This window comes from Thermobia domestica, chromosome 12, assembly GCF_964235325.1.
Source record: "Thermobia domestica chromosome 12, izTheDome1.hap1.1, whole genome shotgun sequence".
Taxonomy (NCBI): Eukaryota; Metazoa; Arthropoda; class Insecta; order Zygentoma; family Lepismatidae; genus Thermobia; species Thermobia domestica.
In genome coordinates, this window is record NC_137465.1 from 226970395 (window position 1) to 226989511 (window position 19117).

A 19117-nucleotide genomic window follows, 5' to 3' on the forward strand; every position below is an offset into this window, starting at 1 on the left:
TACTTTACTTACATCATACTTCCTATAGGTGCAAATTCAATAATCTCATTTATACAATACGGAGTTCAGCTGTCAGAGATGTTTATTAATATAGGCATTGAGTTTGACCAAGCATAACTGGAGTTGATATAATCCATCTGGTTTGACCGACTAAGCATCGAACCTAAGAGTAAATAGTATTGGGCTGTTCATGACTAGTGTGTGTATGTATGGCTCGGATTGATGAGCTACTAAACACACCGGCACGATAAACTCGAGACCCGGGTTCTTTTACCGCTTCAGTACGTCTCCTTTTGTTGCGTTGGTGTGAATAAAATGTGTCCCCCCCCCCGCAAGTGTGTCATTTCCGAAGGGAAGGAATTGTTCAGCCCACAACTGAATTCCGTGGCGAAAGATGCCTGGACCTCAATAGCATCTTGCATCGCCCAATAGTTAGGAAAGCTCATTCTACAAAGAAGTACTTGGGATGCTGGAAGAGATGGTAGTAGATGAGAGAAACGTCAGGAGAATATGGTGGATGAGTAAGAATTTTATATTGCAACTGAAAGAAGAATCTTCAACATTCTTTCAGCAATATTTTCGTGTGCATTGTGTCCTTCGAACATTTCTGGTTTCGTGCGAGAAAAGTTGCCGTTCATTTCGTGGAGTTCGCACTAACTATCCACAGTGATGGTTTCGTCTAGACGGAGAAAGCCTCTCATGGATCACCATACCAGCAACATCCAGGAGTTTTTGGAAACCGTTCTGGACTTCCATCAAGAATCAACCGTATCCTGATCGTTTACTATTATCGTGGTAGATCCATTTTTGTCAAAAATGACAATCCGATATAGAGAACCTTGGCAATTATTCCTTATACTCAGAGAACTTCGGCTGGTGTCAGCCCATGTGGCAACCGTGAGTCAAACTTTTTCACCAGATGGATTATACGGAGCCGCTATACGGAGAGGACTGTGTGACACATCAGTGTGTCGCGACACATCGTTTGAGAACCAGTGTTAGTCACGTGACCGTAGTTCATCCCGATATTGCGGTGCTGAAGTATATTTCCCTAAACGTCAAAGCAAACATTTTGTTTACACCAATTTTCATTCAATTCGTTTACCTATAGAAGGGTATATAATGTAAGGAAAATTGTTGGTTCCTCACTTTTTTCCATGCATTTTCTTTCTTTTTCGTTTAGTTTTTTAAATGTTGATTTTTACTGATTACAAGAAATTGCAGTGTATTAGATTTGCGATCTTTTTGCTAATGAGCCTTCTTTGAGATATTCCGCATAATGAGCCTTCTGAAACTCCGGGTAAAAGAACAGGATTTATAGCTTTGAATTTTCTAATAAAACTAAATATTGCCTCTTAAAATTAAAGTAATGGTTTATTAATAGTTTTAATGAGGTTTTTGTTTAAAAATTGACGTCCCTTTTCAGTACTGGCACACGTTAACGGGAGATTCGAATCAAGAACCTAATCGATAAACTGCGACGGAATTAGTAAATTCAGCGCACGATATCCGTTGATTTTTCAACACCTATATTTCGGCATCATTTACCCTATTTACTTCTACAGAGTTGAGAAGTAGGGTTTAATATGAATTAACTGGTTTTGGATCAAGAGTATTTAATTAAAAAAAAAAAAAAAAAAAAAAAAGTGTGAAAGTGCACCTGTTTATGACCGTACATATACAGTGGAAAAATATTAAAATGAAATAAAGAAGATGTCTTGGGGCATTTCGGAAGAGGATGTGTTTAATATACAGTAAGTTAAGTATCAGTAAGTGTCCTGGACCAATACTTGCGAGTCCTGTCATTTGATTGCTCTTCGTACATTGAGCGACTGACAATGAGAGCAAAACCGGGTCTCGAAATCATATTTGCTGGAACAAATGCATTGATACTGTAAGGTAATGAATTTTTTTTTTAGTATTGTTAGTTAAATTTTAGAATAAACTTTTCGTTACACAAATACGAGATGCATCCAGAAAGTGACTTTCCCAAAGGCCTTGAATGGAAACATTTATTGTACCAGATACAGGATATGTTTAGCTATTTTTCAGCGTATTCATCACCGGAATTCAGACATTTGTTATTGTCTATACCTGTTGTTATAGGACTCCCCTGCGTGAGATTGGAACCACTGTTTGACAATCTTTTCCTCCTCTCCAACATTCTGAAAATGCTGATGCTGACCTCACAGGAATCTCTTCATGTGTAAGAATAGATGGTAATCGCTTGGAGTGAGGTCCGGGCTATACGGTGGATGATCCAAAATGTCCCAACCGAACTGCTGCAGGAGATCTGTTGTCCAGAAACTCATCTCCCTCTTCGTGGTTTCGTTGCAAAAATGTCAGTGCTGACCCCATTCGCCTTGATTTGTATTCTGGAGTCAGTTGCTTCGGCACATATCTTCTTGAACAACAGGCGCTTCGTGACAGTGGTGTGCAGTAAGGAGCGGGAAATCTACGGGAACTAACTACTGAGTTCCGTTAGTGTGAAGCGACAGTTCTGCGTGATGCATTCCCGAACAAGGTCCACAAGGCGGTCTGTGATGATGGTTGGCCTCCCACTGCGCTCCTCATCATGCACATTTTGGCATCCTTGTGCAAATTGTCTACACCAGCAACACACCATTTGCTTGTTCATGACGTTAGACCCATAGACCTTGTACAGCTGACAATGGATTTCAATCGGCGCTATGCCCTGTGCTTTCAAAACATTCATCATTGCTTGCAGTTCACACGTGGCGGGAGCTGGAATAGGAACGTCCAACTTCAACCGTTGCCACGACGCTACTGAGAACACTAGAGAAGTTCCGCTGACGCATGCGCCATGCTCGGATCTTACTCTTTCACGTGCACGCAGTCGTTTCGCGCAACATATGGTTTCCTAGCTATGGGACGCGTGGGAAAGTTACTTTTTGGATGTGCCTCGATACATACACCACTCCTTTCTATCTGTATACACTGATCAAGGGAATAAGAAAATCAGCGCCTGATATATAAATATCGAAAAGCCAACGGATCAAACGAGGAAATACGAAAATGTTCAAAATGGTTGTAAGTGTGAGATACGGACGTTTTAAGAAAATTTAGACACTTCCCACTCTTTCTCTTCCCACTTTTACGCTTATCCGCAGCAAACAGAGGTGCATGTTCCTTGAAATTTTTCACATAAAGCTATGCTGTCAGAGAGCGATTTAAGCTCGTAAAGGGTATTCAAATTTATTATTATTATTATTATTATTATTATGTAAACTATATTTGTACATTATAGATTTGTGATTAGTTATCTTGTTATGCGGCTCTATTCTACGTATTATTTGTTTATTTCTAGAATATTGGGGTTGGATATGGTAGTGAGGGATGAACAAGGAAATATCTTAAATCCAGACATCACGTCAACGATACAATTATATTGGCAACATGAATTGGCTACCGATAGGATACGAAAAGCAACGGAAGCGGTAAGTTGATCGTTGTTGTGATATATTTGTTTGATGTAAATTGTTTCTTATAATACCAACAGAAGTAACTGTTCTTCATCTTGCCCGTATTTAGGTAAGTGCAATTCTGTGCTCGAGCACAGGGCGGCATTTTTTTTTTTTTTTTTTTTTTTTTTTTTTTTTTAAGATTTACAATAAAGTAATATTTAAAACTAGCAACCCACACAGTCTCACGCAAGCGCGAGAAAATATGTTCATGTGTTTAATTCGCTCTAATTACAGTAGTCACTAATTAGCTAGCTTATCTGATTATTTTTAAAAAGTCATCCTCTTCCCCACCCCAAGATGAAAATTTATACCATTGAACTCAGCAACCTCAAAAACTATGAATTCAACACACTGTCTTTTTCTACTTTTAAAATCTGGCCCCCTTCCTGGGATATAGAGTATGACCTTGAATTTGAATCGGTTTAAAACTGTCATTATTCATCTCAGCGACCCCATAAACTGTGAATTCAACCCTAATATTGGTTGTTTTCAAGGGGCGGCAAATTTTATGCGGGGGCTGAAATTATTTAGAGCACAGGAGCGCACAATGGAGAAATACGGGCCTGTTCTTCGAACGGGAAGAATCAAGACTTATTCAAATATTTAAAATATACATAAACTTTTTCAGGTTTTATATATGTAGATCCAACTGCGATTCCGCTGGAGTTAGATAAACTCTTGAATAACTTTTCCAACATCAGGATCGTGTAAATCGTTAGGAAAAAGTTTTAGCGAATCTTTATCCTTAGAAAATCCACTTTCTGAGATGCTCCCGTAAATATGTTTTGTCAAAGTGGAGACAAGGTTAAATAGTTTCCTTCCAGTTAAAGGTCGGAAGATTCTTCCGTTTGTGAAAATTTTAGTTCCCAAAACTGAGTTTTTCAATAGCCATTCCTAAATGTCTTTTCATACTCAAACTTAGTGTATGCTAAATCACCTTCTTGCATGAGATATTCGTATTCTGTATGTCAAGAAATACTTGTAAGTTTCATTACTTCATGTTCAGTTCAAAAGAAACACAGAATAATATATAATGGAAGACTTTTTAGTCCTTCAGACTGGGATTTTTCAAAACTCCATCTAGGGCAAAAGAGAACATTTGTACAAAATTTTCTGTGAAGTGATTTTGGAAATCTTAATGATGAGCCGAAAACTGTTTCCTTAAGTGCAGAAGATCAGTTTCGTATGCTCGGAGGTTTCGGAGATTTGATTGAAGGCAAGGAATAGTTCACCTCTCCATTTTCCACTTGTAGTTTTGGTATTTGGCTAAGCTTAGTTTTATCCATAGCTTAGGGTTCACAAAGAACGGTTGCTGAAAGGAAAAATTAAAAAAAAAAAAAAGGTTTCTGTTTGTAACGGTTTTGTAAATCTGATGAAAGTTCAACTCTTTTCCCCTTCGCTGAGAGATCACGTTTCGCAAAAGTTGCCCTGTAATGGGACATTTGCATTAAACAAATCAAGTTCTTACACCCAAAAGTTCCGGATATCTAGTAATGGAAAGATAACGTTCAACACCTCCTGCTCAATCATCATCCCTGGTGGATTTACCCAAATTCATGAACTTGTTAGGTAAAGACATATGGTCTAAGTAGTAATGGCCCCACTCTGCCTAACTTTGGACTTTGACCCCGACCTTTATAACGTCATAGGTCAAAGGTCAGTGACCTTGGCCCGGGGTCAATGACCTAGGGGTACCTAGGACCACCCCCTCTAAATTTTGGCAGGGGTACCTTGGCCCACCCCCTAAATTTTGGCAGGGGTACATAGGACCACCCCCCTTAAATTTTGGAAATTGCCGAATCTAAAAATTTGGTATGGTAGCCTAGGACCATAGTATGTACCTCTATCAGTATTGGGTGTCTATGTCGTTCCCTTTCATGGGTAAAAAATTGCCAAAAAGTCAAATTTCGGGGTTTTTTGACCTAATTTATCCCCTTTGATGAGGTGTTATTATCCTATATGGTTATATAGGCGTATACAGGGGTCCATTACCTTTCATAAGACATGGGTATATTAATGCACCCCTTGAAAAATTTGGGAGGGGTACCTTGGCTCACCCCTTAAATTTTGGAAATTGACCAATTTAAACATTAGGTATTATAGTACAGGACCCTAATATGTATTATGATAAATTTGGGTGGTCCACCTCATTTCCTTCTAGGGGTACAAAATTGCCAAAAATATAAACGTAAGCAGTACGTTATACCACGTGTTTGGTTTTTGGTCGATTTTATCCCCTTTGATGAGGTGTTATTATCCTATATAGTTATATGGTCATGTATAGGGGTCCATTCCCTTTCATAAGATATGGGTATATTTGTGCACCCCTTTAAAAATTTGGGAGGGGTACCTTGGCCCACCCCCTTAAATTTTGGAAATTGCCCAATTGGTATTATAGTACTGGACCCTAACATGTATTATGATAAATTTGGGTGGTCCACATCGTTCCCTTTTAGGGGTACAAAATTGCCAAAATATAAACGTTGTACCACGTGTTTGGTTTTTGGGCCATTTTATCCCCTTTGATGATATTCTATGATTACAGGGGTCCATTTCCTATCATAAGACATGGGTATATTGTTGCACCCTTCTTAAATTTTGGCAATGGGGGTCCACTGAAATTGTCCAATTGAAGCATAGTACAGGACCTCAATATGTTTCGGTGGTCCTATTGTCAAATTTTTAAGTACAACCACGTGTTCTGTTATTGGCTCAATTTATCCTATTTGATAAGGTATTGACGGGTATCCCCTTTCAATTTGGTAGGACCCTTCGGGTGTAGTACGGTCACGTGATCAATGATTTGGTTTTGATGCGCGACGAAATCCCTGGTCAATGTTCTCTAGGAATTAGGTGGAAACTTTGCACAGGGTTCTCGTCTTATATCGCACAGTTCTTTAGGAGAATCTGATAACGTTGTATGTGGAATGAACAATAAAAACACATAGGTCAGCATAAATTGTATTTTATTCATATTTCTGGTTTCTTCTTTTTCTTTCTTAATGACAATGTTTGTATATTGAGCTGGGTTTCTTCATTAGACTGCCTCCTCTTCTTGATTGTAATGATTTGTTTCCATGTTTTGCAGCATAGCACCCGTTTGCAAAGCTTCGTATTGTGAATTCTGTAAAAAAGAACGAGGAAAAAGATGATTAGTATAGAAATAGATGATGATAAAACAAATACACTTACAATGATAAATATGATAAAATTACCTAGAATGTATATTGCAGCAGTCTACGATCATTAACCGTGGGTACTGTTGTGAACAAATATTGAATTTCACGCAGAGATTTTCCTTGGGCTTTACAGCACAAATAAAAATAAGCATAATAGCCACATACGGATGAACCAAGACTTTGCATTTGGCTATTATTATATTTATAGTACATACAATGAAGTTTTAAGAATGCAACATGCTGTGGTACATAAGGAGGAAGGCCATAGCTGTCAAAATATTCTCCAACACCGCGATTATCAATATAAATTGCAATCCAATGACTTCCTAGTTTTGTAGATGGATCTGTATTTACAATGATTGCCAGAGGAAGAGAAATCCGTGAGGGCAACTCATCGCTTGCAAATACCCCAGTAAAATGATTTCTGAACAATGGACTACCGTTTAAAGCACTAGCTAATTGTAATGTATTCAACATCGTGAATGGAAATGATACATAACGTATACGTACCTTGTAATTTAAAAGTCCAGGATAATGTTGCGCTGGTGGTCTATCTCTAGGAGTGAGGAAAACTCCCCATACACAATACAGTTTGCAGGTGCTGCTAATTTCTCTTGGAAATGAACTTCCAATCGGATGGCTCCATGTCGTTGTAAATTCCAATAGTGACAATCTCCAGCAGAAGAATCGGGAGTTAGGTCAAATACAAACAGTGTATATCCATTCTTGTAGTCGGCTCTTGAAATTGTATTTCCAGTATTGGTAAAATGTATGCCAGAGCCTGAGAACAATGTGTGGTACGATGAAATGTAGAGATTTTCTTCAAAGTTGGGTTGCAATGGTTTTGAAGGTACAGCTTTTCCATCCACGTACAATGTAAAGAAATTAATGTTTAGATGTTGAAATTCAAATGGATTGCTGGTAATAGTTCCACTGGATGCTTCATTCGATGTAAATCCTACAATAATACGATTTGGCAATGTTTCCATAAACAGGTTATCAATAGTTTTGGATTGTATATCCTTCGGGATGGTAAATGATTTCATTTGAACCCTTGTCAGAGGATACTTTGCCGGTGTAGATTGTAAAATTTTATTGTGTGCCAATTTGACACTAGGGCTGATGCTGACTTTTTTCACCTGCAACGATGCATCTAGAATATTGATTTTTGCATTGACACCACTTTCACCGGCCATGAGACAAAAGTTTGGTTTTGCAGGAATAAGTTTCACACGTAATTCCACTCCATGAATTAAAAATTTATCTTGATTAAAAATGTCACAATGAAGATGTCCAATCATATCGAATTTCATACTTTGTTTTGTCAGTTCATAGCGTTGTTGAAATCCTTTGTTCTCACTTGTGGTTGCGTTCATATGACCAGCCGTATCTTGAAACCACATTGCTGTTTGTAAATGTGTATTTTTAGCTCCATCACTATAATTGAGCAGTTTTTCCATGTACGAACGATATGGATGATTATGTGACGGAAATGAAATCAGTTTATTGTTCAAGTAGATTTGTACTTCACTAAACATAGCATTTAGAAAATCATTGACAGGTGCAATTGCTTTATCCGTATTGATGAAGGAGGAACCATCTGGTTTCACAATTTGTGCTTGGATGTATAATAAGGTTTGTGGCAAATCAATGTATTCATCACTGCTAACACTCACTACAAATTCTATTGGTGAATTTTCAGCTATTGAACTAATTGGTTTGTAGCCAATAATACGATTGTCCAGAACACTGGTTTGCGTGGGTAACGTTGAAAAAATGTCCAATTCACATTTTACACATTCACAGGATTGATGATGTAAGAAAGCCATCGTTGAATTAATCAAAAATATCTGGTGACGATGCCAATGATTTCTTCTTCTTCTTATGTGATAATTTACGTCTCTTCGTAGGATTGATGATGTTGTTGATCGTTGGAAGGTCAACCTCAAACTGAGAGCAGTCATCCCATTTTCGTTTATGATATCCACTTCCCAGCATAGTTTTCAACTTATTTTTAGCTTTTTCTTGTAAATTTGATTTTGCCTCTTGCATACGTTGATGAAACGATTCTTCCAGCGGTTGATTCGAGATCACCACATCATTAATCATATTGGCACCTGATTTTAATAATTCTTTTCCCACAGTTTTAGCGCCTTGCTTCACAAGTGGTAACACTGAACGAAATAAGCCACCAAGGAAACTTCCAATGCCATGTCCTGCTTGATAGGGACTTCCCATATAGACGTTGCCGATACCGGACAACGCTTGTTTTTGGTAGTATTGCAAATACGGATCAGTCATGACGACGACGACGGAAATGTAGTTTTGTACACACCATTCCAAAGGTGAATGGCATACGATGACCTGTGCTGTCCCTTATATCGATTTGTATTTGCTCAAAATTCATTTTTTCCACCGGAACATAATGTGCAGGATTAAAGATTTGTACTGCATGACTTCCAAAAGTATGATTCACAGGATCCATGTTGACAATTCGTAGCAAGGGTACCATTGTATCTCCAACAATGACAGATTCAATAATGTCACAATAGACGTACATTTGTGATGGTAAACCTAATCGTACATCCGGTGTATATTGTCCCTTTTCCATATCTTTTAAATCACTTTTCGGTTCAAATCCAAGCATTAAACTAACACTTGGTAAGATTTGTACAGAAGTATGGATTTCCTTTTTGGGATGTCTTATGAGGCATATATTATTAGTTGCGTCATGAGATATAAATAAATTGGTTTCTTTATGATGTATATTAATTGCATGAATAAGATCCCGTATATTGCTATAATAGCGTACAGGGATCGTTACAACCTTCCACGGTTCTTATTTATTTATTTATTTATTTATTTATTTATTGTAACAACAACACAACACGCGTCCTGCCCATTTACAGTGTTTGTTTACATATATGGTAAAATATCATTATTTTTACAGAAGAAAAACATACAGAAATTTTTATTGTTTCATTAATTAACTCAGCTCATCATACTACAAATTGTGTTCCTAAACATTTTTTCAGACATATTGAATATGTCTATCATTTCACACTTTTCTTCAATATTATTGTAGTGAGAGCTCATTCTCCATAAAGGGGATTTATACAGGATGTCAGTGCGTGCTTTCTTACAGTACATGGTACTACTATTGCTTAACCTCGTTCTAGACGTCGGAACATGCAGAAATATATTAGAACTTAGTTCTATGCAATCAATTTTATTATTTATTATTTTATGTAGAAAAACTAAATCATTAACATACCTACGTTGCTCTAATGTCGGTATATTGAAATTGTTTGTTAGTTCTGGGTATGATATGTATGCTGGGTACATTCCAGTTTTTTTATACATTAGTAATCTCAAAAACTTACACTGCACTCTTTCAATCATTTGGATATATTTTCCATTATGAGGAGTCCAAATAACAGAAGCGTATTCCAGTTGGGATCTGATATACGAATAATATAGTTTCAAAATTGTCATGTGGCTACGGAAGTCTCTACTTACACGACAAACAAATCCAAGACTCTTATAAGCATTGTTTGCAATAGTTTCAATGTGATTTGCGAAAGTCAGTTTTGGGTCGAAGGTAACACCAAGGTCTTTAACAGTTTCCGGCCTACAAAGATTTATACCGTCAATAGTATAATCATAATTTATGTATTTTCCTTTTCTAGTAAATGTAATAGCTTTACATTTAGTTATGTTTAGGCTAAATTTATTCACGTGGCACCAGTGTTTTACATTTTCCAAGTCTTCCTGGAGGTTTTTACAGTCTTCAAGTGATTTAATTTGAGTATATAATTTTAAGTCATCTGCAAATAGTAAAGTATGCGATTTCTTGATGTGCTTAGTTATGTCATTGATAGTGATGAGGAATAATAAAGGTCCAAGGTTTGATCCTTGCGGTACTCGCGATGTAGCATTAAAATTTTTGGAGATATGACCTTTGTAAGCTACAGATTGTTTACGATCACGTAAGTATGATGTGAAAAGTACTAATGCTTGCTTAGAAAGATTCATAAGAGCTAGTTTTTCAAGCAAAATGTCGTGGTTAACTAAATCGAACGCTTTCTGAAAGTCTGTATAGATTACATCCACCTGCCCTCCTTTGTCTAGTTCTGAAGCTATAAAGTTTGTTATAATTGTCAAATTAGTTGAAGTGGATCTATTCTTGAGAAATCCGTGTTGGTATACAGAGATACTGGATCTAACATGATTAAGTAAGCGATTGTGTATTATATATTCATAAATTTTTGGAAATGGGGATAGAATTGCAATTGGTCTAAAGCTTTCTATATTTTTAGCATTGCTAGTCTTTGGAATAGGACATATCAAGCTTTCTTTCCATCGGTCTGGAAAAACATTATATTTTACGGACATGTTTAATAGTATATGTATAGGATGTTTTATGATATCAATAGTTCCCTTTATTATGTAGGGTGGGATACCATCAGGGCCACACGCTGTTCTAGATTTCAACCTTTTAATGGCATGTTCTATTTCTGATATTGTTATTTCAGTGATTTGGAAAATATCGAGTGATATACTTCTAGGTTCGTGCGACATTAGAGCATCAGTGTTATAACTCACAGGTTCATGATTGTAAACAGACTTAAAATAATGTGCAAAAGCCTCCGCAATATCCCTGTTACACTGTAGACTTTCACCATTATACATAAGGGGGCCATTAGTCAAATGCCTTGTTTTATTTTTGATAAAATTCCAAAAGTTTGTTGGATCATCTGCTATGCAATTCTCGGAGTTAGCTGCGAATTCTTTGTATGCTTTCGCAATTTTTGTCTTTACCTCCGTCCTTAAACTACAAAATTTATCACGGTAATATGTATTGTTGTCTATTGTGTTCTTCCACTTTTTGTGATAGTACGATTTTTGCTTGATTTTTCGAATTATTTCTGAGTTAAACCAGACAGGAAAGATTTTATTACTGGGATTCTTTTTAGTTGGAATGCATTGTTTAAATACGTCGTCAATTAATTGATAAAAAGTTTCTACAGCTTCATTTACGTCATTTAAATATGAAAGGCAATTAAAATTAACTTTTGAAAGTTCTAAATACAATTTATGATAATCGGCTTTTCTGAAATTAAAACCAGATGATCTATTGTTTACTTTTGGTTTTGGAAAACGTTTAACTGAAAGCGCTATAATTAAGGGGGGATGGTGATTGTCTATAGGTACCAATGGTGAATTTTCACGGTTTACTTCAATTTCGCATGCATTCGAGAGTACTAGGTCCAGTGTACGGTTATTGGTATTTTGTATATTATTATACATAGTTAAATTATAGAGTGACAGGAAATTGAGGAGGCTTTTACATTTAGTTGAGGAATGAGTGAAGTCAAACATAGAATTGCTAATTTCCGGGAGGTTGAAGTCCCCAATACAGAGAATAGAGCTACCCACTGGGCAATTACTTTCAATGAATTGATAGAAGTTTTCGTAAGTGCTTATTTTCGATTCTGGCCCTATATACAAAGCACAAATATACACAACTAATGATTTGTTTATAAGTTTGATTAGAATACATTCAAATCCTGCATCATATGAATTAACAAACTGAACATTGAAATCTGAATGTATTGCTATTATTACACCCCCTCCCTTTGATGTCCCAAATAGTTTCAAGTTCCTGTCTTGACGAAATACCGTGTATCTGTCATCAAAATATTCAGAATTATAGTAACCCTCACACAACCAACTTTCAACAGCTATAATAATATCATAGTTAGAAGATAAAACATTAGTATAAAATATTTCACTTTTACATCATAAGCTACGACAATTCTGGAAATATATTTGCAAGTTAGTTCTACCTATTTGTGTTAACGTGTCGCTGACCTTCTTTTTTAAACATTCTAGTACATGCATATTTTTATCTCTTATCTTACTTACAGATGGAGAGTCCTTGATACACATTTTTCATACACATTGACTGGGTTTGTCACAATAAGTTGGTTCTTGGACGAAGAGGGGGAAGATAAACTCTTCTTCCTGCTCCCTGTGGCGCCTTCGGAACTCAGCTGTTGGATTTCTTTAGCCCCGGGCTGTTCAGGTGGTACACTATCACTTTGGAATGCAGTCATTGTTGTTTGCTGCTGGTCTCTTTCTTTCAAGTCCCAAAGGGTGAATCTTGATCATTACTACTTGATGATTTGTAATATATTTTATTGTTTTTACTGTTAATGTTCAGCAAAGAATGTGGATAATGAATCTCTACAATTGCCACATCCCATTTCTGGCGAAACTCTACACGTCGTTGTAATTTCGTAATATATGAAGTCAATGTATTTTCTGAAAAATAATCCATGGAACTATTACTGGGAAGTGTAACGTAAAAATCTTGATCAGGTTCCATTCTTCTTCTTCAATGAAGTTGCAGGGATCCACGAATTGAATGAGGAAGGATATCCTTTCCACTGGACGAGATACTCCTTTCTGCGACCTTTTGTTCTTGTACGTAATATTTTATCGATGAGGAACGTCGAAGGGAGCGGCACTGGCTGTAATTCTTCTCTGTAGAAAACACCATCGATGAGTTGATGATTTAAATCCTCTAGTCGATACACTGGTGGGTTTCTTGGTACAATGGCTTTTACTCTAAATATTTCCCAAGTCCAGTTCTCGAGGTAACCCTTGTCAAAGATACGTTTTGTTTTACTTATACGAACAGTATCACCAACAGATAAATCCGTATCTTGTTTTGAACGTTGTAGCTTTTTGTCGTATAAGTTATGCCACACCTCCAGTAAATTGTCCTGAGAAACGTTTGCAGGTGCCATTTTAATACTGGAATGCCGACTTTCATTGTATGCTTTTACAAGTAAAGGCAATACTTTGATGTAATTGTATGTTTGATATTTGGTAAAGTATTTCCACATACGATGTTTCAATGTCTGATTAAATCTTTCTGCGATGCTGGCTTTAATATCTGGATCCTTTGTTGTAACATGTTGCACGTTGTGTTTCCTGAGAAACTTTTGTACTGTCTTGTTGGTAAATTCAGTTCCTTGATCACTACGTAGCACAATTGGTTTCCTGTCCTGGAAAATCATTTCAAATGCATTCACTATATCCTCGGCACTTTTTGATTTTAGTGGTACAGCCCATCCGTACCGACTAAACACATCAATCACCGTAAGAATATAGCGGTAATTGTCATTATAGTTTTGAAGTGATTGTAAATCATTTAAATCACATTCCCATTGATCATCAATATTGTTAACAAGATAAAAATCTCTACGGAAACGACGACGTACAGGACGATGTAACGTGTAGGTAGGTTGTTTGTTTAACCAAAGTTTTATTTTGGCTAGAGGTATAGATTTTCCTGTGGCTTGCCATAATTTCTTTGCAGTAGAAAATGATGCAGGATGTGCAGGATTGTAATAAATGGACTTCAACTTTTTGTTCATGGTTTGTACGTTGACCATTGTGGAATGATACGTTTTCTTTTTGGTCGGACTTCTAAAACATCATCGTCATCTTCTTCTTCTTCTTCTTCTCCGGAAGAAAATAATTCAGGTGCCGGTTTTGGTGGTGCAGATCCTTCAGATGCTGTTGTACTATTATGCTTGATAATATAGTTTAATCTTCGTGGATTACCAATCAATTCTTGAGGTGTGTTTGACGATGCAAGGTAGTTGCAAAACAATTCCCAGCCTTGAGGATTAGAATGTTTCCTCGGTCGAGTCACATCGCACATTAAATCTACAATATTGGATCCATGTAGTTTATTATCATTGATGTACACTGTTCCTTTATGATCCCACGTAATTGCGTCATCTTGTTTTAAACGACGGAATAGTAGTTCGGCTTTCTTACGATACATTTGTGGTATTGCGGCTAAAATTTCTTGTTTCGTGCTATCGTCAACATTCGGGACGCCACTATCAGGTTTCATTGATGTAATTGTAAGTGGTATTGGTTCTTCTTGTTTACGTATCACATAAAGATATTTCTGTAATATTCTATTGTACTGATTCCATTTTTCTTCATCACTTGGATACGATGTATTCAATATAGATTGCATTTCACGACCGAGATTAGATTCTCGATTTTCACTCACACGGGATGATGATGCATGCATTCGTTCAAGCATTTCTGGTGGCACTAAAACCATCTTCTTGCTATGTCCCATGAAGTTTATTGTTTAAACAAAATACTGGATAACACACTTCCTACAATAGGTGCAAGTAATGCAGGTAAGAATCCTCCTTGTTGTACGGCTAAATGTTTCTTCTTTTTATCCAATGATTTTGTATTGTCTACGAGATAGCGGAGCGTGTTCTTGTAACGCTTTAATCTTGATTTCTGCGCACTTGTCAGTGGAACATTGCCTTTTAAGACATTATAACAACATTCACAAATACTAAGAATTAATGAAGCGTCTGCATTGGCAATAATAGCTTTACGCAATCTTGGTTTAGCTTTGTGCAGAGCACGTAGCAGATCAGCGTGTTTCACTGTAGGAGACATCGTGACAGACTAAGTCATTCTTATCACATGCACAATAATTTAAACATGTTTTGTTGGTACGTAAACATAATGATGCAAATCGTCGGGAAAAATATTTGTACGAAATCGCATTTCATCGGGTGTATCTTGTTTAAGATCCATCAGTAAATAACCATGTGGATTTCTTGTTGCGTCTGCATAACTTTCTTGTAGAAACAGTGGATGCTCAGGCATGATTTGATAACTCATATGCTTGATTTGTGACTTGTCACGTGGATTTTTAAACAACACCAAATACGAACAATTTAAACTCATATTTCTATTTGCTTTACTTTGATGAAATACATTTTGTGTTATAAAAATCACACTAATATTTCGATGATGTGATCCTTTTGTGAACATATCAACAATATCACTATTCACTTCTCGCATATGGTCATCAATAATAATCAAATGTGGTCCATCTTGAGGCTGAAAATCTTTCATTCGTGGAAGTCCTTCGTGAAATTCTACTGGAACCGGCATTGTTGCATACACATCTTGCCATTCTGCATAATACCAGTATATCTTACGAAATTTTGCATTGATCATGGTTGGGAGATGTGACAGTAATCGCTTCACAAAATACGTTTTTCCACACCCACTAGGCCCTGCGAGAATACAGGTAAATGGATGTTTCCACTGTGTATCCATGATGAACACTAACACCTTGTTTCAAAAATGATGTGTATTTAAAGCGAGTACAAATTTTTTTTGTTTTAGTTTGTAAATTCTTGCACTCACTGGTGTGAAAAGGAAAAAACCGTTCATCTGTTTATCGAATAGTTGAAAACCGTTTATTTGTTAATCGAATAGTTGAAAACCGTTGATTTTTTAATCGAATAGTTAAAAACCGGATAAAGTTTAACGGTTAACCGTAAAAGCTGATCACTGATTTAAATTCTATATAAAAAATTTTTCTTTTCAAATTTGTTTTAAAATTTTTGTTTCAAAAATTTTGTTTCAAAATTTTTTCAAATTTTTTGTTTGAAATTTTTGTTTGTAAATTTATTGTTTCAAAATTTTTTGTTTGAAAATTTTTCGTTTCAAATTTTTTTTGTTGAAAATTTTTCGTTTCAAAATTTTTGTTTGAAATTTTTTCGTTTCAAATTTTTGTTTTGAAAATTGTTTAGTTTCAAGATTTTTGTTTAAAAGTTTTCGTTTCAATTTTTGTTTTGATTTTTTTAGTTTGAAAGTTGAAAAGAAAGTTTTAAATGTCATGAATCTTGTTCAAAGTTTCCACCTAATTCCTAGAAAACATTGACCAGGGACCTCGTCGCGCATCAAAACCAAATCATTGATCACGTGACCGTACTACACCCGAAGGGTCCTACCAAATTGAAAGGGGATACCCGTCCATACCTTATAACCTTATCAAATAGGATAAATTGAGTCAGTAACCGAACACGTGGTTGTACTTAAAAATTTGACAATAGGACCACCGAAACATATTGAGGTCCTGTACTATGCTTCAATTGGACAATTTCAGTGGACCCCCATTGCCAAAATTTAAGAAGGGTGCAACAATATACCCATGTCTTATGATAGGAAATGGACCCCTGTAATCATAGAATATCATCAAAGGGGATAAAATGGCCCAAAAACCAAACACGTGGTACAACGTTTATATTTTGGCAATTTTGTACCCCTAAAAGGGAACGATGTGGACCATCCAAATTTATCATGATACATATTGAGGTCCTGTACTATAATACCAAATGTTTAAATTGGGCATTTTCCAAAATTTAAGGGGTGAGCCAAGGTATCCCTCCCGGGGTGCACCAATGTACCCATGTCTTATGATAGATAATGGACCCCTATACATGACCATATAACCATATAAGGTAATAGGACCTCATCAAAGGGGGATAAAATGTACCAAATACCAAACACGTGGTTGTACTAAAATTTTGGCAATTTTGTACCCCTAAAAGGGAACGAGGTGGACCACCCAAATTATCATAATACATGTTAGGGTCCAGTACTATAATACCAATTGGGCAATTTCCAAAATTTAAGGGGGTGGGCCAAGGTACCCCTCCCAAATTTTTAAAGGGGTGCACAAATATACCCATATCTTATGAAAGGGAATGGACCCCTATACATGACCATATAACTATATAGGATAATAACACCTCATCAAAGGGGATAAAATCGACCAAAAACCAAACACGTGGTATAACGTACTGCTTACGTTTATATTTTTGGCAATTTTGTACCCCTAGAAGGAAATGAGGTGGACCACCCAAATTTATCATAATACATATTAGGGTCCTGTACTATAATACCTAATGTTTAAATTGGTCAATTTCCAAAATTTAAGGGGTGAGCCAAGGTACCCCTCCCAAATTTTTCAAGGGGTGCATTAATATACCCATGTCTTATGAAAGGTAATGGACCCCTGTATACGCCTATATAACCATATAGGATAATAACACCTCATCAAAGGGGATAAATTAGGTCAAAAAACCCCGAAATTTGACTTTTTGGCAATTTTTTACCCATGAAAGGGAACGACATAGACACCCAATACTGATAGAGGTACATACTATGGTCCTAGGCTACCATACCAAATTTTTAGATTTGGCAATTTCCAAAATTTTTAAGGGGGGTGGTCCTATGTACCCCTGCCAAAATTTAGGGGGTGGGCCAAGGTACCCCTGCCAAAATTTAGAGGGGGTGGTCCTAGGTACCCCTAGGTCATTGACCCCGGGCCAAGGTCATTGACCTTTGACCTATGACGTCATAAAGGTCGGGGTCAAAGTCCAAAGTTAGGCAGAGTGGGGCCATTACTACTGTTTATCCGCATTTCCCCTAAGTACATTTTTCCATAAGCACCCTTAACGAATTCGTCAAAGGTTAAGATCAAGTTGAATTCTTCTTTCGCACACGAAATCGCAAGATTTTCTCCCCGTTTCCTGGAAACTGTTACTCAAAGTTCTTAACTCCGAAAATGAATTTTCCAAAAGTCATTCTTAAATGTTTTCCCAGCCTTAAAACTTAGATTAATTCTCCATGTGAGATATTCAGTTTTGTCTATTAAATAATACGTATTTACTAATACACAAATTTGTGATTATATTCCCAAGCCGTGTAATCCTCCTACTTACCCTTTAGAACAATGGTTCTTAACCTCGGGGATGCAGGCTATTGGCAGAAATATACTGTGAAATTATCAGTAAACCAATCACTTGTAATAACCATGTGCAATTTAGCTTTAGAAAACTTAACAGATACTAACATTCTTTGCAGCATTAAAAATAAGCACTAAATCCTATTTCAGTGTACAACACGGACTTCAAAAATTTAACTTATCAAGTAAGGACAAATTATTATTATTATTAGACTTCCAAACTATACTATGCATAGGTGTCGGAACTCTTATAGAACGGAATTCTTGTGTCTGTCTGTCCGTCCGTCCGTCCGTCTATCTGTTGATAGGTATTAGAGCAAATACGGTAATAGATTTCAAGAAGCGTTTTTTTGTTTCAATTGATTCACCGTTTCAAGAATAGCTTTCATTTCCGATAGCGTGTTATTCGAGACGGAAGTGGTTGAAATTAGTAATTTCCGGTTTCAATGTTTTTCTCCGTAGAATAAAAACGGTGATAGATAACTACAAACATCTTTTTGCAGTCGATTCAGCGTCTGAAGAAAGCATATCGTCGCATCCGCAGCACTCTACCGGAAGCGGAAGTGGTTAAAAATCAGTACTACTTCTGGTTTTAATACTGATTTTCATTAAGCAAAAACGGTAAAAGATATTAAGAAGTGGTGTTTTGCAATGAATTCAGCGTCCCAAGAATAGATTTCATATCGTAGGCTAAGTCTCAATTGAAGCCAGGAGTAGTAGAATAGGTCCCAAACTCTCTGTTCAAATTGGAAGTGGTAGAAATCAACCGTTTCCTGTTTTAACATTCATCG

General features: G+C 36.5%; 1 protein-coding gene across 9 annotated transcripts in view; it reads left to right on the plus strand.

Annotated features, from left to right (window-relative positions):
• Positions 1-19117, plus strand: part of LOC145667074 (dedicator of cytokinesis protein 1-like) — a 172607-nt gene that overhangs the window by 17480 nt on the left and 136010 nt on the right. For all 9 annotated transcript variants that reach the window (XM_081734781.1, XM_081734782.1, XM_081734783.1 and 6 more), the window contains exon 5: positions 3329-3458. In XM_081734781.1, the coding sequence (XP_081590907.1) occupies positions 3329-3458 (130 nt within the window). The remainder of the gene's footprint in view (positions 1-3328; positions 3459-19117) is intronic.